The following is a 23,847-nucleotide window of genomic DNA, read 5'->3' as shown; positions in this document are numbered from 1 at the left end:
ATCATCTTTAACATGGGCGTGAAATTTCGGAACATTTCACAGACGCGGCGGGGATGCTATAGATATAAGCGGTACACTGAACCTATAGGATGTGGCGGTCGAAACAGCGCCAGTGAAGGTCATGTATTGACAGGCCCGCCAAAGCTCAAGTGATCTATCTCTAGCGCACGACCACGGAGGAAACGACTATATACAGCGGAGATGAAAGCGTCAGGCAAGAAAACTTGAACGGCACCGATGTTGCAACTCGGCGTTTTCGGCTAGGCGTCGTTCGCAAACTATACGCACCGATAGTATTTCGAGCCGGCATAAACGCACGGAATTTAGTATACATCCGCCTAAATCGGCAAACACAAGGAACAGATTTCACCTGGAAGTACGGAAAGCTTGTCACAGCTGGGCTGCCGCTTCGTTCGATAACCCGAGAACGGGAAGTATGTAGCGTTCGCAAAACACAGGACGGGAAGGAAAGAATATCGGCGGCAGGCGAGGTAAAAAAAAGCACGGCGCATATAGCCGTTGTGGCGTACCTTCTCAGACTGCATATCCTGCACAGCCCACGGCGGATATAGGGACTCGCGGCGGCCACGAGATCCTGCCGCTCTTTATGCGAGAGACATCAAACACACGACACCTTGCGACGAGCGAGGAAAAGCACCAATGAAAGCTGAGCGCACATGCGGTGGTTCATGTTACACCCTCACTATATAAGCTCGGCGGCTGCCTCGCGAGGAAGGAGAGAGCGAAAAAAAGTAAGAGAAAGGAAGAAGCGAGCACAATGCAACCGAAAAGGATCGGAATGCGGCGTGGAAGAAGCCGCACGAACAGCGCCTGCGCACTTGCAGACAAAAAAAGACGAGCGATGAAACCCATGGTGGCACCTGCGGATCCGAGCTCAATCGTTCAAAGGCGAAGACACGACGATGTCACGTGGCAAAAAAACCTCCGAGAGCAAAGATCGAAAGGACGCCCAAGGCAGCAGCGCGGCGTGCGTTACAGGGCAACGCACTATGCAGGGTTGGGGAAACTCCCTGCAATGCGCGCCCGCTCCGAAGTGCGTCGAGTCATCTATGTCCGTCAGAACTGTTACGTTAATGTAAATGTAAACTATACTGTTACCGCATCAGAGGGGTTAATTACCGCCCAAAGACAACACCACATCGGCTTGAATTGGTGTTCTTTTAAGTATATACTTTCATTCACTTGGCATAATTAAAAAATTATTACCCGGGAGAATGAAGGCCACCGTTCCTCTCTGAATTTAGCGTAAGAATTGTAAGCGCCGGTACGTCAGTTTGACGCCACATATGTGAGTCATCATCATCACATCGAAAACGATGCGGTGATGAGGTGCGCGAGCAGTACGATATTTCTCCGGTCCACCATTATCAAAAATAGCGTTCGTTTCGCTTGCCTCCATCCTGTGCCTATACGTAAAAATATATTTGGACCGTCTTGGCGAAGGAAAAGTTCTTGAAACATGCTTTGGTAAAAATAATTGATTCCTGTAGAGCGCAATGTATAGTGCATCTTCACCGACAAACGATTAACTAAACCCGTGTATACGCCGTCATAATGCACAACGACATGAGCGAGCCAGGGCGGAAACTTCATCTTCGCCACCCGCGTTTAGTTTTTTAGTATCTTCTGGCTTCTCAAGAGAGAGAGAGCGAAAAAACATTTATTTAGACCATCGAGGTCGTTGATCTTGAGGACGAGTGGGTGGTGTCCTCATTCCAGGACTCCAGTGGCCATGGCTGCTCGACGTACTTGCTGGACGAGAGTTTCTTGTCCCGCCAGGGTATCGCCGGTCAGCTTCTCAAAATTCAGCTCCGGTAAATGAGAACCTTTTGTTTTTGCAACAGCCTAATTTACCATGTGCAGCTTAACCTACCATGCCTGTTTAGAGTACCCCTCATAAGTTCCAAATACATGAACGCCATTCAGCGCCGAGAGCCAATGGAAAACTTAGTGCATGCAGTGTCGGGGTTCCGAATGATCAGGGGAAAGTGCGCATCAAACAAGGCGTTCGAAAACACTCCTGGGACGTTAGTAGATGGCTGACGTTTCGTAAAAATATCAGAATAAAATGCTTATAATGAATTAACAATTCAGCGTTTGCAACATGTAGGCGGGGTCGGATCGAAAATAAAGTTCTATAGACAATGCAAAGGCAAGTGACAGACCGCGTATCGATTAGGGCGCCAAATCATCAACACTATCTCTATACACCAAGTAAAATCACGTGAAAAGCCAAACGCACAATTTCAGTGCTTCAGCTTTAAGCTGCTGCTTTTTTTAGACAGCAGTCAACTTTACTGGCTACACATCCATTGCAGAGAAAGAAAATCTAAAATGCGGACTTCTCGATACTATTTTTGATTAGCATATAGAAAACTCACTAAGCGAGTTATAGATTGGGCCGTACGAGATCAAAGTACGAACGCACGACTCTTGACCTGAACTGAACGAAACGCGATACAGTTAAGTGCACCGCTGTTCAAGCGGGACGGGTGTTATCTCTCAGGAGTAGCGATGCGAGACAATCGATCAAGAGCAAAGTAGACACGCCGTTAAAGAGGAACCCTTTTTCATCAGCACTGTCGCCGTTGTCGAAGAAACGGAGTCGAGTGGCGGGAAGCCGCTATCATCGCGTCACAACGGAGAATGGGGTTATCGCAGGTTATTGAACTACTAACCCGGCACAGTGCGCTCGTGACCACGTCAAACGAACGAATTACACGTGATCTGAAAGACGGGCGTTGCGGCTGCCGATAAGAATTGCGGCAAATCTTCAGACCACAGATATTTTTTTTGCAGCGCAGAGCGATTTTGCCGACAATAGAAACTGCGATTGCACTCACGGAGACGTCAGCCGAATGTAAGCCTGAGCTGGATGTGAACGCGGCCCGAAGACATTGGGTTCACGCGGACGTGATGTCAGCGTAAGCTGGTTGCCGACTTTGCGCAAAATTTCGTGCTCTTCAAAACATGGATACAAATTTGTACAGCTATCTATCCACTATCATTCGCAAAAGGGGCGCAACCAATTTACCACGCGTTGGCACTTAATGCCCATATTTTTTACCTATTTTGTGTTGCTTTTTTTCTTTTCCTTTCGAACAAAAGCCGTTTGCATGCAGGCCGCCCTGTTTGGAAGGAGACATCCATCGAAGCCATCGAAAAAAAAACAACAAATAAATGAACTCGCTTGCGCAACGGCGACGCTTAACTGCGGCGAACAGGGAGATATATACTCATTGTTCAACAATATACAGGCGCTTCTAGCTGGCTGGCAGGGGCGAGACGGGCCCATTGCCTTAATGAGGCGCGGCGGCCCATTCAGTCAGTGTCACCCCGAAGACGAAGTTCGCGACGCGAGACAAGCGTTCGCAGGGCGCTCGACGTCGAAAGCACTGATCCCCGAGCGTCGTGCAGTATCTGGAGAAAGCAGTCGAAGCAAGAACGCGGCAAGACGGCGACAAGCAGCCTCGGCAGCGGCGCGAACACTCGGGAGCGCCGAGCCGTGTGCACGGAGCAAGGGGTGCCTTCAGGGCGAAAGCGTACGGTCGACATCGCTGCTGCCATGTCACCGCGTGTGGCAGAAGCAGCAGCAGCAGCAGCGGTGTAGCGAAGACCCATTGTGCATTATTCGCCCGGTGTGCGCCGATCCATCAAAGCGCGGCAAGTTGCTGTCGTCGTCTTCGCCGTCAAAGAGTGAGGAGGAGTTGGCGGAGGAGGGGGGCGGGAGGAAGCCATCGGCGTATCTCTCAAGACGACCGAACAGCCACCTTGGGAGAACCACGCCCGCGTAGATCGGTCGCAGACAGGTCACAGTTTTAAGGGCTCGCGTGGGTTTCGTCTGGCATCCTGCGCGCGCTCTCTCGTATATGGGCCATTTCACGACGTCTGCTAACGTGGGTAGACGAACAGTTTTAAGCAGAGCAGCAGCGACTGCCCACCGCTGTTACGTTTAGTTACGCGGACCGCGCTTCATCGAACATCACCTGAACGCACCTTTTCGGTTTCACGAATGGCGATAACCCGCCAGCGCCCCTAACTAGCAACGAACTTCCACTTGGACGAGATGATTCTGGACGTTTCTTGAAGTTCATTCAAATCCTGTGTTTTACTCAATATCCTTAGTAACGATAACTGCATACATAGATGCGGTCACCTTTCATAACTGAACAGCAGTAGGACGTGGGCTGATCGCTTATACTTAACCGCGTTCAGCGCGCCCTCATAACTATATATCGCGTGTTAGTCTCGGCGTATACGGCCGCCATCTTGGCCTTTTTATAATCACAGCGTGAAGTTATAACGCACTTATAAAAGAACACCGCATGGGCCGCCTGCATGGGCCACAACGTCGGTGCTAACAAACCAACCGCAATACGTACAACGCTCTGGTCGTCAGAGTTGGAAAGCGCAGATGTAACTCCGACGCGCCTTCGAAATCGTCCGCAACCGGCACAGACCATAACTCTACAGCGGCGAAGCGAGTGTGCGCGTGCGCAAAGCGAAAGTGCAGCGGACATCGAGTATGTACGAGAAACAAAGGAACGAGACTGACATGGAAGTCCGTAAAAGGTAGAGGGAAATTACAGTAGACGGATGCAGTGACACCAAGCAAGCGAAGACATTTCCGCACTACAATTAAGAACTCGGGGATGGAGACTAATCGAGCGACGGTAATGAGCTTGAGTGAGGCGCCACGTCAATGAACGCGAGAAGAGGAGAAAAGGGGGGGGGGGGGGCGAGATTAAGGAAAATAAAGGCAGCTAAGAAGGAAATGGGGACGGAGGAGAGAAACCGCGTAATAAATGCAAGAAAGGAAGAACCAGAAACGAAGAGGCAATTAAAGAGTGGTAGCTAGACAAAGTACCAAGAAAGAAAACAAGACAGCTACATTTTTTTATTTATTCTAGTTTGTGACCTTTGTGTGACCTCCGCGCTGCCGTCGCACAACCACGCCCTTGTGTAACGGTGCTCTAGGTTAGCACGAAGGACAGTGTATAGGGATGAGCAAGCCCCCCATAGAGGTTTCGCAAAAATCCCAAGGCGGCCGGCCCCGCATTGACGAGAATACGAAATTAGCTTCGGCGGTGTTTCTTAATTTTTTAGTTTATGCTTTGCTGTGCTGCTTTTAGGCGCTCATCAGCGAAAAGTTTAAAGAAACAAGCGCTGAGATAGGGTTAACGACGCGGTTACACAACTCTTCTTCGTCTCAAGAGATACGTGGCCGACGCGAAACTTGGCGAGCGCGGAGTTCCCGGCTCCCTCCTGACGGGGTACAAGGTGAAATACTGCAGTAGGCAACCTATACGCGCTCGTTTCACCAGTTCTGAAGCTTGAAAGACCAACGGCGCCGTGAAATTACTCCGACACGAAACCTGCTTTCGCAACCATATTCACTGTATTCGTCTAAGCGACCGGCACGCCGAGTTGATTTTCTACAAACTGGCTGGTGTAAAGTAGTATGCGTGTACTTCTGAACTGAATAGGCCAAACCTGAATCTGTGCCTTGCTTATGGTACCCGCATGGTCTGCCTCTGAATGGTTCTCACAAGTCTCAGATGTAAGTTAGCGCTGCAAAATACAGAATTCCTTCACTGCCATCTTTATCAACACATCCAAGAGCGCATAACCTGCTTTGTCAATACAGCCATACTCAAGATTAGGATCTTGTTTTCCCCCGTTACACTGAACGAGTGGAAGAAATCGTGTTACGCCACGAATTGCCTGCGATAAGAATACCGATAGATTGAACTTAGAAGAGTCACTGGTTCGATAGTACAGAAGGATCGCTGTCTCAGGGATCATTCTGAGTAAGCAATCGGCACGATTCCATTCAGAGACGACGAAGTTCGGAATATTTCCCATGGCGAAGCCCAATCTCGAGTACTTCGGAGGTGCGCCAGGTCTTTCACCAGCCGTGCACTTAACAGTAACAGTGACGTCAGGGCACGCCGACAGAACGTGGCTATACGAGCAACATACCAGGCCAATGGCGTTTGTGCAACGACGACGCACGCACGCACGTTATCGTCACACGACCACCCGACAGCTTCTCCCGCGGAGATTCCGCAGGTAGCGCGCCCTCTTATCGGAGACTCGCACAATGGAAAAGTCCCTCGCAGCAGGTCGCGAGTTTGACGCGTTCGACTCTGGCCTAGTTTTTATCGCCAGTGGCAATCTGGAAAGGAAAGGATGCTCGGGCTTCTGAAGTGAGGGGCCATTTAAGAGCCACGCGAGTTAGGAGTGACTATATACGGAGTAACAATGCGGCCTGCTGACGCCGCGATAGACTGAACGTCTACATCGATGAAATTGATCGATCGATCGATCGATCGATACAGTCCCATAAACACACTGAAACAGACTCGCTCTTGGCTCGGCTGAGAAACAAGCACAACTCGGTCATGAGGATCGCGAAGTAACGAGACTGATCTACGCCACAGATTGCGCGCTAAAGTGGCCTCTTGTGTGCACAAGCTGCAGCGGCCACGCTTGCCGTGGAGTGACCCTTAACGGCCGCCGCGGCGTTGATGGGAGCATGATGATCTGCGCGGATGCTGACTGCCCGTTGATAAGCCGGACGCGATCAGGGGCGCGACCTTGACGAAAAAAAAAAAAAAAAGCTGAACATGTGTGCCGAAGGTATCGGACAGCGCCGATTAAGATCACAATGCTCTACAACGTTCTTGTTTAGCAAGACCAAAGCAACTGGCTGCAGCCTATAGCCCTAGCTCGAGGGACTGCCGAACTGGCTTCCGAGCGTTATCGCCACTCTGCTTGTAGGTCGCTTTGTTTCAAGGTGTTTACTATATAAACACCTTTATAAATACGAAGAGAAATTATCCAATGTAAATGTGGCGAGTCAAAACCGGAGCACCTAAGCGACGGCCTATAACTGCAGTGAACCAGAAGTTCTGTGCAAATGAAAAATAAACCAGACTGCGTGCGTCAGGCATATAAGACCCCGCCTAGGAGTCACTGAGCAAGTCCATCAAACCAGGCAAGAAACGACACGTGCGCGCCTTTTTCACAGCGACTGGAACGTTCCTCGCACGTGCAGTTTTTTCCCCCCGGAATTCACCCGGCAAGCACATAGCAATCGTTGAAATGCGTTTGTTTCAAGCAGGAAGCGAAACGAGGGAACCGGCATGTACGGGCGAAACGATCAAGATAACCGCAGAAGCGCTCTCGCTGTGAAGACAAAGTCGAGCGAATGATTAGTATTATCGGGAACCTGCAGCTGCTGGCCTGTACATAGACTCGGTTGCCTGTAGGATATACAGCTGCGTGCACAACCTATTAGGGAGTAACACTGTTGAATGACCGAGAGCGGAAAAACCTATTCCATGGCTCAAAAGCGTTGAACAGCGCGTGAGATAACAGAAAAAAAAAAAAAAAAATCCTCAAGCCCAAGCCAGTTGTCCCAGATTGCAAGATTGGTGGCAATGATGCCGAATCGGCTTTCTACGTCCTTAAGTTATAACAGACACCGGTTGGAGAGACGCAGCTGTTGAGAATTGCGAATATGAACACCCGAGGTTCCATAATCCTCAGGAATATCGCAGAAACCGTCCCGATCGAATCATTGTAACGCCGAATCACTGACTTGTAGTAGAGGTCGAAAACTTATCCTATTTCGTCCCACAGTCAATATATATTAACGCAGCAGCTCTGAATCGAACCCGCACAACCGCGACCATCGTCGATCTGCATGCCAAGTTGAGATCCTTAATGACTTCCCTGCAACAACTTCTGACAAACGCGACGAGAGGGAGACGAGAATCATGCACCGACTGCCAGCTGATATAAGGCTGGTTAGACAAAAGGTTACGTTGATTGCGAATGTGCCTTTTCGTACATGTTCCAGTCTACGGCGCTGCAAGCTCAAGAAAAAAAAAAAAAAAAAAAAAAAAACTACCTACTCATCCAGACATGCAGCTTGTTTTACTTCTGTCGCTTATTACAAAGTTTCAAAATACCGCAGCACTTGCACACTTCTTTATAACTCCACTACCATTAAGCGAGGTAAATGTCAGAAGGGACAAAGGTACGTGTCTCCTCTGAAGGTCACCGTCTGTCCTTGTTTAGGCCAACGCCCACCTTCCAAAGGTATATTGACATTGTATACTAGTGGAGAGATCCACGAGCTGTATTCTTAACCATTGCAGAATACATGGCGATTTTGGCGTTGTCTCTCAATGCTACCGCATGTAGGAAACGTCACACCCACACACTATATGCAGGTGGCGATTCGCAGCGCTTCCGGTCGCTATTGCTTACTTGGCTGCAGTACAGCACCTGTGCATAGTGCTTGGAAAGGAAACCCATATTTAAACACACACAAGAAAAGACTGCTGTTCTAGCTAGCATCCGGCGTGCTTTCGTTCGGAAAAACGAAAGGAGCGTTTTAAGCAATGGCGCACTTTCTGCGTAGCTTTAAAGCAACGTACAGCAAGAACCTATGCCAGGCGAACGGTAAGCACTGAGAAAAGAAAACTACGCGCATAAGACTACGGGAACACGTCGGAAAAGTAGTATTAAGTAAACGAAAGAGCGTGAGAAAGCGGTAGTTAGAATTGGCATCTTGGTCCAGTTAGAAATGACCTCGTGGTCGAAGCTCGCACAGTATGCCTAAGAAACGACACATTTTAATGTGCAACAGTTCCTATTGCCAACTATACTACGAAACAATGCTGGGACACGTTCCTCCTACGCAACGCCGCACGAAGTGATACTTATAATATAGTTTTAAATTGTCCTTTAGGGAACCTTGGGCGACGGATGGAAAGTAGCCCGCACAGTGTAAAAGACGGTGCAGTAGTTTTCCGGCACAAGAGAAAAGCCGTACAAGCGTTGGTCACAAGAAAGCACTACTTAACGAGGTGGCATGAAAATCACTGAAGATGGAGTATCTTCGCACGCTCAGACAGCAGCTAGCTAGGCAGGTGGATGAGTTACCTGAAGGCAGTAGGCCTCTTTGCAACCTTAGCGCACTATTCGCGATCTAAAAACGGCAGGAAACACGTGGCTTCGGACTGGACTCGGTTTGAACAGCACAAAACACTGCCACAAAGCAGCGGTCGCTGGAGGAGGAGGAGAAACGAGCCTTTGTCCAGCGGGAAGACAAACAGACAGGAACTCACCACCATGGCGAATTCTCTTCGGGAACGTCGCCCAAGGCGAAAACGAGAGTTCGTTCAGAGCGCGCTGCTCGTGGGACCTCAGCGCGGGGCTCGCGACTGGATGCGAAGCGCTGGATGGAGGGGCCTGGATGTTACTTATCCGGCGCCGCTGGCCGCACTTCTGCAGGCCGGCTTGCACGGTGCAGCACAGGTCGCTAGGGACACGCACCGCGGGCGGCCGAACCGCAGCGCTACCTCAGTTCGCGCAGACGCAGCAGTGTATACGTACCGCTACGCCGCTCGTACAATCAACGTGCTCCTCGCCCAAAACGCCGGCGACGGCTGCTGCGCAAGACGTCACAAACGCACACCCCCACGGACGCGCACAAACACGCGCGCGGCGGGAGACTCGTCAAAGCGTGAATGCAGAAGGCTGTACAAGCACGCACGAAAACCATGCACGAACGAGAGGGTGCGCGCACACGTACAGACGCACAGACGCGAGCGAATGAACGAACGCGCGGACAAAGTCGCGGGCCCCGACTTCGTCGCAGCGGGGCGGATGAATTTTTCCTCTCGACAAGTACCGTTACAGTCAACCGTCTGACGAAGCCATTGGGGGAGAGGTGTGGGGGGAGGAAGGAAGGGGGGGGGGGGAGGGGAGGTGTGATCTGCCGCCTTGTTTGCCCCGACCCCACTTCACCCTCTTGTTTCTTTTTTTCTCGCGCTTTCTCGTCCTTGTGCACCGGACTCCTTTCTCTTACAGCAAGCCCACCCCCCAAACACGCACTTTCACTCGGCTAACCGAATCACACCCCGCGCTTGGGGCGCCGACACGAAAAAAACCACCGTACAGGCAGAGGCCGCCCGGGAGCTCGACGCCGGACGCCGGTCGACGGCAAGATAGCGGGCGCCTTCCCGCATCCACCGTGTTCCGGCCCCAACCTTTCCTCGTCGCTTCGCACACGTCCGTTATCGAAAGCTGCAGCCGCGGGCCGTTCTCCCGTCGGCGGCGACGACGACGACGCCATCGCGGGACTCGGGGCACGGAGGCAAGAAACCCGAGACGGCTCGCCGGTCACGGCCAGGAGACGACGAGGACGATGGATTGCCGCCTATAGATAAGGAGTAGTAGCCGCGGAGAGGCGACCGGACCATCGAACGGTAAGCGAGATGTCTACTCTTATGTTCGTGGCAGCACGTCGAGGCGCAAAAGTGCGGTGGAACAGTGCGACTAGCTGCCGCGCGTTAGAGCCGACCATAGGCGATGAGCAGTTCTCTAGCCAGTGCTTTCTTTCCGAGCACAACAGAAACCAGGGAAAGAGCGCCGGATAAGCTTAGTGGCAAAAGCGCTGCGCTGACGAGGTATCCCGACGGGGGAGGAAGGCAAAAAACGATCGCGTGCGGTGCTTTGTGTGCACGTTAAAGAAACCCAGGTGGTCAAAATTATTGCGGAGTCCCCCACTACGGCGTGCCTCATTATCAGAACGTGGATTTGGCACGTAAAACTCCATAACTTAAGAGTGCACTGTATCCTTCGAAGCAATAGCAGTCTAAAACGTACTCGGCGCGACGGCTCGAACGGACACGCTATTAAAGGATGCTGCGCGGAGCTACGGTCGAAATACTAGCGAGAATGCTCGCCTTTTCCTCATGCCGGTACTTTAGACGAGTGTCAAGGGAGGTCGGGGTGTCGTAAACCAATCCCGCCACAGATCTCCAGCTGTATAGGCCAGCGCAGGGTAGAACGATCACACAACAGCTGGCCGAAACGGTCATATTTCAACGTCGCCTATTGCGAAATACTCGGTATGACCGCACGTGCTGTGGCAGAGAACCTTCTGTAGCAGCAAGAGGTCACACTCCTGCCTCGCCATTCACACAAGCACTGACCTGCATATTTGACGAGCACTCCGTTCGCATAGTAACATATATATTTCAAGTGCGAGGTAAAGGTCATTCGTGTTACGACATCGAAGCGCCTCGGGCAAAAAAGAAGAAAAAAATGCCGTGACAGTCGCACAATGCAGATGCTGACTGCTACAGTATCCAGGTCGCTTCGTGCGTTTCCCTTTGCGCGAAAAAGTGGCACTGGCGCACTCTAATTGCCCCGTCTAATTTAGAAAAAAACATTATCAGTCAAGCTTAATTAACTGTATACGCCGCAACGTGTGCAGGGGTGTTTATCTTTCTCAATCGTCTAAGTTTCTAGCACTATTGAGCAATCGTTACGTGGTAAGTCTCAAACACAAAGGGTGTATACATAAGAATGAAGAGACACAGACGTACTCCCTCTGTAAGTTCTTGGATAATATTTAATGGTTTATCGCCAATTATAGACTAGCGTGAATGCCTGTTTCTTGATACACTCGGCCACAGACCTGACGATGACCCTTCACATCGTCCTATACTATAGCGTTTGCCTATACGTCACCGGCTTCTTAACGCTTATCATCCCCAATCGCATTTTGTTATAACGACGATTATTCCACTTTCACCCCAGTCAATGAATATTGCCTATATATACTTGCAGCTGTAGTGCTAGCCTCTTCACGTTAAAGAAGACCAAAATCTACCCTTCAGAACGATAGCTACATGGTGCTCGCAAATAAATCCACCTGGAGAATATGCACAATTACACCTGTATTTCAGTCTCACTCCACGAATCTCACAAGGTATAAGCTACACCGAAGCTTATCCTTCTGGCGAGTTCTAAGACCGGTATAGAGAAAAAGCGTTAGCGATAGAAAATGGCCGACATACAGGCGTGTGAATATGTGCGAAAGCTCTCGCGACGAGTTGCCGAAAAAAGTACCGAGCATAAAAAAAAAGCCTAATGGGCGTAAACTTCGGAAAAACAGTGTTTCGCTGTTCACTGTTTCCATGGCTGCACCGAACGAGCAACCGACACGATTCACTGCCACAGCAACGGGAAAACTATACTGCGTCGGGCTTGGCCATCACGTCGAGAAGCCTGCGCAAGGTCGCAAGGTAGAAGCCGGAAAGGTCAAAGGGCCGCGCTAACCCTTAAATGCGGCGTGTATATCCAGGTCAGCGGTCAATTATTGCGCAGCGCCTCGTTCCCACCTAACCTCATCCGCTTCTCGTCAGCTATGTAACGAGGGGGGCGTACAGTGAATGCTAACGCTTCGTCGCCAACCCGCTCAACCGTGTGAAGCGAAGGCGAATTTCAAACGTTTTCAAACCGAAGTGCACGTTCACGTGAAATGGGAACGAGACGGCAGTTTCACGACACCAATTACAAGCACCGAGCCGGGGGGGAAATTAGAAGCCGAGTAGAACGAAACATGTGGCAGGACATCGACTATATTATCCGCCTCCTCAGATCCTAAGGCAGCTCATGGGTCATAATCGCTTTTCAACTCAGTCGTGACGTTACGAACGCGAAATGCCTTACTGTTCAAACAACAGATGCTGAATGTAACACCTTCATATACGCGGAGCAAGTAACCGTCTCATGCTCATTGCTATAAAACCCGCTCTTCTCGGCCTAAACACAGATGCAGGTGCAACATCATCGCGTGATATATAAGTCGACATGTTGACCCTGCATTCTATATTTTCGCGTTAACTCGCGGTATACGTGAAACGAATCTCACAGGCGATTTTCACCGTCTGCGTTGACCCGACGGTCTAAATCAAATTGGTGTCAATTTCCAAGAAAGCTGACGGCAGGAGAACACGCCTAAACCACATTCAAGCAGTTCCAACAGGCATATCACTTTATATCCGGGATGTCGTATATTTTACGTGGTCACTTTCCACCTTAATCTTGAAAAAGGATTGCAGGCAAAGTATACGTTAATTATAATGCAGAACCCGGCTATAACGGAGTCAACAACGCTTAAATGGCGCGCCAGACGGAGCAAGCTGGCAGCCAGGACCAGACATCCAACGAGGGTTCATCCACCTGCTCTTTTTGCCCCCCTACTACAAAACTTTTTTTTTTTTTTCTATTTCCGCAACCAAGCTTGTCTAGCCCTGCAAACCAACACAACCAAGCGCGCCTGGTTTACGTTTGGTTGGGTAACCCCGCGCACGCCGGCGGAACCAGACACACCGCGGGGGTCACTTTGAGGGAACGTGCATGACCACTGGAAGCTAGACGATGACGGGAGTATACGGTGCCACGAGTTATTCATTGCCCTACTTTTTTTTTTCGTCCCGTACCTCTCCCCCAGTCAGCAAAAGCAGTTTCAAAAGTGGGTGAATAGAAGCACACCGTCCAGCAGCGAAACAAGTCGCAAGCAGCGTCCCGCTGAAAGTGGAGGGTTGATGTGGGGAGAGGGCAGCGAAGAAGGTGCTTACGTCACACACCACGCTGGGTCCCAAAGGGCGCACACACACACACACACACACACACACGCCGCGACTGGGTGGGTTTTCCCGGCCCAAACGCACTACACACAGTCTAGTCAGCTCAGAAGAGAAGGAGAAGAAGCGACGGCAGAGAGGGGGGAGGGGGGGGGGGGGGTCCCACAGAGCGCGACCCGCAAGGACAGCCAAAGCGTTCTAAACTTAGGCCCAGACTGGCCCCACGAAAGAAACTCGGCTCCGTTATTTCGAGCGACTCCGCCACAACCGAAAAGCGCGCGCACGTCCTCGCCACCGTCGAGCTAGAACGCGTAGCTGGTTGCGGCGGCTTGGGCCATTACGTGCAACTTGGCCCGCTGTATGCGGCCTGCAAATACAGCTGCAGTGAGTGTACATCGCGCTTCCCGCAGATGTCGCCTGTTAATGACTATCGTGCTCGTACTAGGGGTACGATGCAGAGAACATCGAAAAAAACGGTCTGCTTGAGTGGTACAGAACGGCATTTCCCCAGGTTAATCGGCGCGAAACAAACACGGACACTGTCGTGCTATAAATGATCAAACTGCGATGCTTGTAGCTAGCTCGTAGCCGCCCCAAAAGCCGTGCATGCGGTACCTTTCACACGCGGAAACTTCCGCAAGGACTCCTACAAACTTACGAACTTGATGCTTACGAATGCTAGAATACGTTGGCGTTTTAATCGCAAGTACAGTCGTCATCAATATGAAGGGAAAAATTTTTTTTTAACTACGATAATTCGTTAGGCATGGGTTCAAACCTAGGAACTTGATACTTAAAAAGTTCTCCTGGTGAACTTTTAGTATCATTAAACACTTTTATGGATGGTGTGTGTGTGTGTTTAGCTCCTACGGGCACCTGAAAAAAAAAATTAGGCATTCGCTTTCATATTGATCACTGTACACACTTAACAATTAAGAAGTTTCCGATTGAGAAGTATGCAAACTACTGAGTTTCTTTTCACTTCCAACTACACGGTTGATCAAAAGAGCACGTGCTTTTTAAAGTTATAAATGCACTTAAGATAACACGCTATATGAACAACTAAGAAACCGAACAATGCAAGTCTAAAGCTATAGTCTGCGGCGTACAAGTGTTACCCCTGAGACTGGAAGAAGGAGGAAGGGGTGAGGAAGAGATGCACGAACAGCCTAGCTTTAAGCGCGTGCCGACGGGTCCGGCCAGAGAATAAGAAGAGAAATACGACACGAAGGAGAAGGCACACATTTCACGAGAAGGAAATCACCCGCTCTTCCAGGAGACTGCGGACGCTTACTTCGAAAAAAATAAATAAATAAATTAAGAACAGAAATAAAGAAAAAAACCGGCTTCATTCACAACGCTTCGAGAGGCAGCGGGCGACGAAGCCGGATCTGCCGCTGACAAGCTCGAAAAGTGCCTGGCCGTTGCGAGGACAGGGCCCCCGAAGCGCAGCCCGAGGCACACACAGCATGGTTAACCTCAAACACGGATCGCACTAGGCCCGTCGTAAACAGACGAGATGCCGCAACGGCATCAGCAGCAGCAGCAGCAGCAACAGCGGGTTTTTAATTCCAACACGCGCGGCCACTCAAGCCGACAGAACAGGCAGAGAAATGAGTAGGCGTCATGGACGGAAAAGAAAGAAAACGATGAATAGGCGGCGTTGATGGACGGCTCGTTCTCACGCCATCCTACTAGCGCGCTCTGGTGGAGGCTGTTATCGCTCCTGGTAGAACTTTTTTTTTTTCTGACGTCTAGTAAGCATCGTGAACCATTCGTGCAGGTCTATAGGCGCGTTCGCGTACGTGCCGACAATGAGAGGGGGAAACGGATCTTGAATTTCAAAACTCTCATCGGCGGCAGTGGATGCACGCGTGGTCGGGATCAGCGCAGCAAAGCTCGAGTGTTCGCTGTCTGCACCGTCGCTTCAGGAGAAATATTTGCGGACGGCAAGCGCAAATGGAACGTCTGAAGAGCTTACGCGAGGAAGCACGACGCGATTATAGTATACATCCACGAATGTACTCACCTTGGCAAAAGTATACAGACCAGGGATTCCACGAAAAAGCTGATTTTCTACTCCACCTATGAATGTATACCTTGAAATCGAGGACTGCTGTCCCAGCTAGACATTGCGAACTTACCATCGCACTCAATTTCAGTTCGCGCGTCCGAATTAATTAATTTTTTTTTTTGAGAGCATGTGGCTTGTATACTTTTGCTCAAGAGTGTACATCGTTAAAGCGAAATATACGGGACGCGAGTTCAGACCCTTCCTGGGAGAAGCAGAACCATGTACAGCACATTAATAAATGTCCGAGCGAACTTGTATTATTCACGCACGACAAGCAGAAGACTACATCCAGTACAGGGCGTGTCAGAACAAGTTTTCCTCACCGCCGCTTAGTTTTCAATACCTGCGGCGAATGCTAACCTACCCCCTTCCTTACCGCTCTAAAAGCAAATGTGGAAAAGCCCTGCAAGGTAACGGTATACAGCATCAGCAATACGCGAATGTTATATCTATATAAAAAGAATCAGAAGCGAGAATGTGAAGCACCTGGCAGTAAAGCCTCGCACAGACGAGTAGCCACAAAGATTAAGAACAAGATAGCCTAAGTCATTTTCCATTATAGACTCAAGACTAAGCTCAAAGGGCACGGAATAAACCGGTTCAGTGTGCCCTTTATGGAATAAACTGGTTCAGTGTGCCCTTTATAATTTTTCTTTCTTCCCTGAATCGAAGCTATATACGAGCAAGTTCGCTGCAGGGTTCAGGCTGGTTTTTCTCCCAACCTACACGTTGCATAAAACAATAGGACGGCTGGCTAACGGGGGGAAAGGGAGGAGAACGACAGAAGGCAGCAGCGGAGTCCGCCCGAAAGCCTACACACGGAACCTGAAACCGGCCGATCAACAACTACACGCATTGCGACGAGAATGTTTAATTAGGCTCCAGTAACCGCTGCTTTTGCACGGCAGTATGGGACTCGAGTAAGTGCAGCTCTTTCGTCAGCGTGCACATCGGGAACCTTCCGAAGGGCTAAAATTAAATTTTGGAGCTCTACGTGCCAAAAACCACGACTTGATCTGAGGCACGCCGTAGGGGGGACTGCGGATTAATTTTTGACCATCCGAGGTTCTCCCTACTGATGGGTTTTCTATACTCATTTGCGTTTTCTCATCCGGGATTCTAACGCCGATGGACATCCTATAGTATGGAGGTAAAGTGCGGTTTACTGCTGAAGGGAACACGTGAGCGTAGAGAGAACGCGCGATGTTTTAACCCTGGCAAGGCTACAAGCACCTGGCTTTGCAGCAGACGACTTGTGGTTGGCTGCGCCGCCCCCTTTTTACACACACCTGTGCAGTGTATTGAAGTGACTTCAGCCGGCACTTGGAGCTACAGTGCCAGCAATGTGAGAACGGCGAACTGGGTTGTTCCCCTTAACAGTGGTTCGCACTGTCGCAAACGATGCGACAAACCATTGCTCGAGGCGGCACGAATGTATATACGACAGCTCTCCAACAGCAACCGCGCGAGCGGATTCCGAAGCCGAGCCGGTTAAATATGAAAACAGGACATGCGGGCAATGCCTGCAGCCGAACACGACGAGAAAGAAAGTCAGAAAAAGAAAGAAAGAAATACTGGGATGATCAGCGTATAAAGAGGCCATCGCATGGGTAAGGCAGGTGTGTCGCACCCCCTCCACGCAACGGTTGTCGAGAGCAACGCCTCTGCAATCAGTTGTACATGCGGGCTCGGGTTTCAGCCGCTGCCACGAAAATTCATGCGTGAACACATGCGCACACACGCGCACGAACGAGCACGCACATATACTAACGTGTGCTTATCAAAGCCGAACAGGAGATTTCAAACAGACCAGTAAAAGCAAACTGCCCGGAGGACACTTTTCGAGACAAGGGATGATTCGTTAAATAGATCTCCGCCGTGCGATACAGTACATTGTACGTTCACGACGGGCGTATACTGTACACACGTATGCACCGATTCATAAGCGCAACTGCCACGTCTGTCACCGCGCCACCTCTGTTATTCACTGGTTCATTAAGCGCAATGAATGTGCACGGTAAAAATGTACCGTCCGTGGAGAGGCTCTACAAACGCTGCACAGGTACGGCAATTTTTCAAACGATAGCAAGCGCTTGTACGTACGCCATTTCTATATTAAGACGAATAGTAAGCGCTCTTTAGCATAACATGATCAAAAGAAGAAGTAGAGGAAATCAAAGAAACGGCCCGCAAATGTGCAGGTGTGCGGAAAGCAGGAGAGGGGCTGACCGTCCGCCAGCCATATATACGCCTATGCGCGCTCAAGGTCGGAGTAGAGCGGACGTGCCCAGCTCCGCGGTTTTTCGAGACACGCGATCCAGCACCTCATTGTGATGCTAAGCAGCGGAACGACCGTGCACTCCAATTCGAATTTGAAGACGTGAGACGGCACGCTTCCGCAAAAAGTAATCGCCCATTTTTTTTTTCTTTTCCCCACCCAGAAAGAAGATACTGCCTAGGGAAGCAAATCAATACAGGGATAGAATGGGAACAAGGAAAGACGATAGAAGCTCCGTGAAAGCAGAAAAGGCTTTTGTTTAAACCTTTCATTGGCGAGATAAGAATTAGTTAAGCGAGCCATTTCTCTCCTCGATCCGTCGGTTTCACTTGTTTGCCTCAAGTGAACGTAGCACCGAGTTTGAAAACATTTCGTAGCAAAGTACAAGATAAGCAGTGAGTTTTTTTTTTTTTTTTTTTTTGTTACCGCTATTTTAGCAAGCCGGAAGATGAAAAAGTTGGTAAATCCACGAGTTCGGTAAGCTTCTTAAGGTTCAGAGATATATGCCGTACTGTGAGAATATGATGGAACACATGTATGGTTTGACAGCACCCTCAACCCCGCAGTGAACTATTTTCGCTTGTAACTCCAGACGATCAACCAGCGACGAAAATTGAAGTTGTGTATTCTTACACTGGACTGCATTAATTCTGCGCGTTCTACAAGAAGTTCGAACCAAATTAGATACGAACCGCACGTCGGCGCGACAAACTAAATGTCGAGGTAAGACCCTCAAAATGTCAGGAAATTTGTGTTTAGAGCGCCTCTTCATATACTGTCGATAATATCGTCACCGGTTGAAGAGCGAACGGTAGAGCCACTTCATCTGACTGACACACGCGAGAAGAAAAAAAAAAATGAAAGAAAAAAAGGAAATCCAGGTGTGGCTGGCATGCAACGCAAGTGGTACGACAGAAATAGCGCTGCTACGCGGGTACTTTCCGCGGCTGTCTAATAGTGAAGCCTAGTGTTAAGAAAGCGCGCTGACCTTGATTCGGTCATACATAATTACGATCAAGGGCGCGCTGGTTTCGCGCTATTTGTTCAGTCACGCTTAATCTTGGTCAAAGAGCCGACCCCGAATGCAAGCGGCATAAATGTCATCAATAGCAAAATGTTAGCAAACTTGTTGCGAGACTTAAATTGAGAGCCTTGTTTCACGCATCAGACCTCAATTCACGTCCCGGCATTTGCGGACATCCTCGACCGCTTCGCTGCTGCTAGCGCACGTGCACAGCCAAGGTTAATTTATGCATGGTAATATGAATGGGGAAAAAAATGTTTACAAAGAACGGGGCCGCCAAGAGACGAAATTGTGAGCGAAGTGGAGGTTAGAAGAAGGTAGCATCATTGACGGGAACGAAGCACCACCACCTAAAAAGTAAGTAAGAAGAAAGAAAGAAAGAAAGAAAGAAAGAAAGAAAGAAAGAAAGAAAGAAAGAAAGAAAAGCACAGCCGTCGGCGACAGAGGAAGAAAACGAGGCGGCAGCACCCAACCTTGACGGTCCTTTAGCGACACAAACAGCGTAGACGAGCCAGGCCTAACTAACCGCGCTTCTCCGAAACGACGCCCAGGCCAAGCAAGCAGGCAAACAAGTTTTCACATTGTTCTCTCCTTTCTCTCTCTCTCTCTCTCTCTCTCTCTCTATCCATCGAGACAAGACGTTATCGACGTGTGATTCGCTTTCGCCACGAAACAAGCCGCAACAACCGGCCGCACAAAGAGTGGACGTCGTTGCGTGTTTGAGTCACAGGAAGAAAGCTATAGGCAGACACTTTTATCTCGCCCTTCAATATTAGCACAGGCGCACAACGTGCTCCTTCGCGGGCGCATCGGCATCAACTGCTACACATATCCTCCTGAGAGCTGAAAACAGATCAGGGAGATAATCGCTTTTCAAGTATAGGTTATTACTGACTAGAATTTTACGAAAAAAAAATTTAATGCCACTGTCAGATGCCAAAGTAAGCATCTACGCATGTTTGATATGGTAAACATTGCTTTTCCTTGCTACATTAAACCACTGTCGATGTTCGCGAAAAGCTAACGGCAATAATATGATTAAACCACTTTCATACTGTGCCGCATGCATCTGACATGGTGTCCGGGGTGACATTATACGTAATCGCTTTATATTTACTTCTGAGAAGGGTTGAACGCAATGAGCAATGTAGTGCACAAAGGGTCATAGGAGGATACTCGAACGCCGTGCATCGACCAGAGGAGGCCAATGGAGGTCGCGTCCGACGACGGTTCGGCAAGTAGGACGACGTGAGAGGCCGGCGTAGCCCAAGGAAGCAAATTACGAACGTCACGCAAGCATCCGACTTCGGTCGTTAGGACCTCAACGAATCGAGGATTCTTGAAGCTCTTGACGGGCACACGCCCTCGTTAGTCGAAAAGTTGCACGAACGTCCTTCACCGTAACAGGCATTTCAAAGAGGCGTTTGAACTTAACGCCATCAAGCATGTAGCAGCACATACAGTGAAGTGTTTGTCGAAAGTTTCGAAGCCACTCTTCTAGCCAGAATCCAGATCTGTATCCGGATGCTGGAGGCATCCGAATGTGTAGCAGGCCTGGCTCTCCGAAGCCGATGATAGCGTGGCTAGTGGCGTTGCGGTTGGGTAGCTGCATCGGCTGCAGGAGGTTCGTGGGATCGAATCCCGCTATCACTGGAGGACCGCGGGTTAAGATGGCTTCAGTTGCGGGGGTTTCATCGCTTGGGGATGTATAGGAGTGTAAACGCAACATTTGAGTTATTTGTTAAATCTGAGGAGCAGACACAACCAGCGTTGAACTTGTAAGGGAATGAATTGAATAACGCCACGGGTGACGGAGGTCGACAGAAGCGCGCTTAAGAGACGGTAAAGCAGTGCGTTAACATTAAGCACGCTTGTTGCGACGGCCACAATTGCACGTACTAAAGCGCTCAGTATGAGCTACAAAGCGGGACCACTTTGCCACGCACCTTCGCGTTGTAGCTCATACTGAGCTCGATAGTAGCTACGAGGAGAGCTCTGAAGAAACCTGGAAACGAAATGCAGATTAGGAATGCAGAGAAACCTCCGTTGCTGCAACAGCATACGCTAGTAAATAATCGTTATGTCACCAAATCACGTAGAGAGCGAGAGAAAACGAGCACCCGTCCGTTCACCTCGCGTCGCGGAGGAGCAAAGCATCTAATTCGTAGCTAACAGAACAGGATCTCGAGCTTTAAGTGCGCTACAAATTGAAGCCTACTGTGGCAGGAGCAACACAAAAATAAAATAAAAAAAGAAGGCATCACTCGTGACAGCGTATGAAAAATTAGTTTTTCTGTAATTTCCCCCAGAAAGGTAGAAACCAAGGTCTTAAAAACACGTAAGAGAGGCCGCCGGTCAGGACTGTCTGCATGCCGCACACACAGACACACACAAAGGCGAAAGCCCCACCATCCTCCCCCATCCCTCCCCTCTGAGGAACACAGGAGACGTGCGGTCAGACGTCGGCCTTGAGACGCAGAAGGAAAACAAACGAAAAGAAAAAAGAGCAAGGTGGTGGTCGTAAAGAAAAGATGGCGGAGCGAAGGAACGCGCTGGACGACGTTTTATCAACACACGAGGGAGAGACACCACAAGGAAAAAAAAAAAAAAAAAAAGGTGGAATACGATGACGAGGATAAGAGCAATCAGAGGCAGCAGCCGAGCGGTGCGGACATCTCGACGCCGCCAATCCACCAGCCACAGACACACGCACAGGCCACACATACAGCAGCACTTAACCGACAGAAAAGACTCGCGCGCGGCTCGCAAACCGCCCAAGACACGAAGGAATGCGGCCCGCGATTGAAGACGGCACAGCAGGAAAGAAAAGAGAAAAGCCAGGTCGGTATTTCTCCTCCTCCGAAGAAAAGTAATGAGAACATGCGCATCTGGGCCCGGTCGTGGTGTCTTATGCTTAGTGGGACAGAGCTGATGGAAGGAGGTGTTTCGGGGGGTTTCACGCGCCAACGGTGCCCGCTCATTCCAGCTTTATCTTGCTTTTCTTCCAGCGAAGAAACGGAATTTCGGCACGCCTACTAAAAAGGGACGCGAAGGAAAGCTCGTTGCGGAAGCATACGAGTGCCTCGGAGGGAAAATACCTCGCCGAACGCGCTGTGACGAAATTAAGTAGACGCATCACTTTAACCTCTCAGATGAAGATCTGGCGTAGACTCTACGGAAGGTGATCAGAAATCGAATCAACGATTGCGGCACGTCACACACACACACACACAAAGAGAGAGAAAGAGAGATAGAGGCCGCACAGACATGATAACTAAGAGCCTCGAGCCGTTTAAAACGGCAACCTGACCTCCCTGACTGTCCCTCCTCGACAATGCTGAAGCGCAAACACAAGAACCGTTAATACACGACAGTGTTTTGCTTGTTTACAAGCTTTCAACGCAACGAGATTTGTGCGAGACGCACGGGGAACGAGAGGGAAAGAGGGAGTATATGAACGTTCCACCCCCACACTTGTGCGCTTTCATGGACATCTCACGAATGTCCAAGCCTCCGTCACAGCGGACGAAAGGGCGCTTTAGGTGTGTATAGTCTGAAGTTTAGGACTCGGCATATTACACCTAAATTGCATGAGTACACTTCGGTTCCAGCGAGTGACCAACAAGCACTTAGTTTCACCCTTACGCACGCTCTAACGACAGGCGACCGCTGCGCGCACTTCATTAAGAACTTTCGCTTATCGCTGTCACAGAATCCGACGTGCGAATCGGCAACGAGCGAAACGCGATAATCTAAGTGCGTGAGGATGCATACATTTCGCGCGGAGTTGTGGGCGTCCTTCGGGCAGCATTCAATTGCTTTCTCCGCAAACAAGCGCACGGCTATAGCTCAATTCTTTGAATTGAACCATAGGAACCATAGCGGCGTAGGAACCATAGCGGCACTATGGTTCCTATGTCTGACGAGAAGGTCCGTCTCGAACAGTACATTCTTAATGTTGTTACACTTCGGTTCTAGCTATAAGTAGAACATATCTGAAAATAATTTCCATATATGTAGAACCCACACAAATCCAGAAATATGTAGCGAACAGCGTTCCACACACCTTTACCTATTATTTGGAACATTCTCCCGCACATCTGTAACCGGAAGCATGTTCGAATATGTGATGAAAAAAAATAAAATCGTACTACTTTCTTTCTGGGGTTTTATGTGCCAAAACCAGTTCTGATTATGAGGCACGCCGTAGTGGAGGGCTCCGGATTAATTTTGACCCCCTGGGGTTCTTTAACGTGCACTACAACGCAAGCACCCGGGTGTCTTGAAAACTATTCGTACATGTGGAGCACCGTTTCCTATACTTTGTTTTCCGCTTAAATGCAACGGCGTTCCGCATGAAATCGCACATTTAAAATGTTCCACTTACTACTAAGTGGAACCAATAAACGTGAGCAATGGGCTCTTCCTCCGGTCGAGCTTCTGGCCATTGTTACTGCATTTCACTCTTAACATCGTCCCACATAAATTTCAGTAAGAGGGGAATATGATAATCTCGTCCCACATATGTACCACTTAGTTTGCAGAATATATCTAAAAAAAAAAAAATCCGACTTATAGTAGAACCTTACGTGGAACGAGATTAAGAGTAACTGGAACCTAAGTAGAAGTCATGAGTGTACCAATGCAAAGATATATGTTACTCAAGCATCATCGAGCTATACTGCGCACCCGAGTGATAAAAAGACCAAGATTTCAGCATATTTCACAACGGCACAGGAGAACGTGTACGCGGCGTTTCCGAGCGTCACCTCCGGCATGCAGAAAAGCGGTGGCGGCTGCGGGCGGCACCTCGGCAAACCGGTAGTGGGGAATGGATACGCCCCACCACCGCGAAGAACGCCGCAGGCGCGAAGGAGCGCTGGCGCGCCCTCGTGAGCAGATCGACCGGCCACGGCTGCTCTCGTAGCGGGCATTCCGGCAGCAATCGGGATGCGGCATCACACGCCAGCAACAGTTCCCAGTTCGTAGAATT

The 23,847-nt window shown here is 49.7% G+C and overlaps 1 protein-coding gene across 4 annotated transcripts in view; it reads right to left on the bottom strand.

The window, feature by feature from the left end:
- The window catches only part of LOC119455962 (sodium/potassium-transporting ATPase subunit alpha), a 129,410-nt gene that overhangs the window by 43,500 nt on the left and 62,063 nt on the right, over positions 1-23,847 (bottom strand). Inside the window, exon 1 of one of the 4 annotated variants that reach the window (XM_037717519.2) lies at positions 9,165-9,339. The exons of 2 other annotated variants lie outside the window; for them this stretch is intronic. In XM_037717519.2, the coding sequence (XP_037573447.1) occupies positions 9,165-9,170 (6 nt within the window). In that variant the 5' untranslated portion in view covers positions 9,171-9,339. Of the gene's footprint in view, positions 1-530; positions 561-9,164; positions 9,340-23,847 lie in introns of those variants that run through there. One more of the 4 variants, XM_037717517.2, reaches the window with a different exon arrangement.

Source organism: Dermacentor silvarum, chromosome 6 (genome assembly GCF_013339745.2).
Source record: "Dermacentor silvarum isolate Dsil-2018 chromosome 6, BIME_Dsil_1.4, whole genome shotgun sequence".
In the NCBI taxonomy this organism is placed as follows: Eukaryota; Metazoa; Arthropoda; class Arachnida; order Ixodida; family Ixodidae; genus Dermacentor; species Dermacentor silvarum.
Note: the sequence above shows the minus strand (reverse complement) of the source record. Positions and strands in the feature narration are given on the sequence as shown.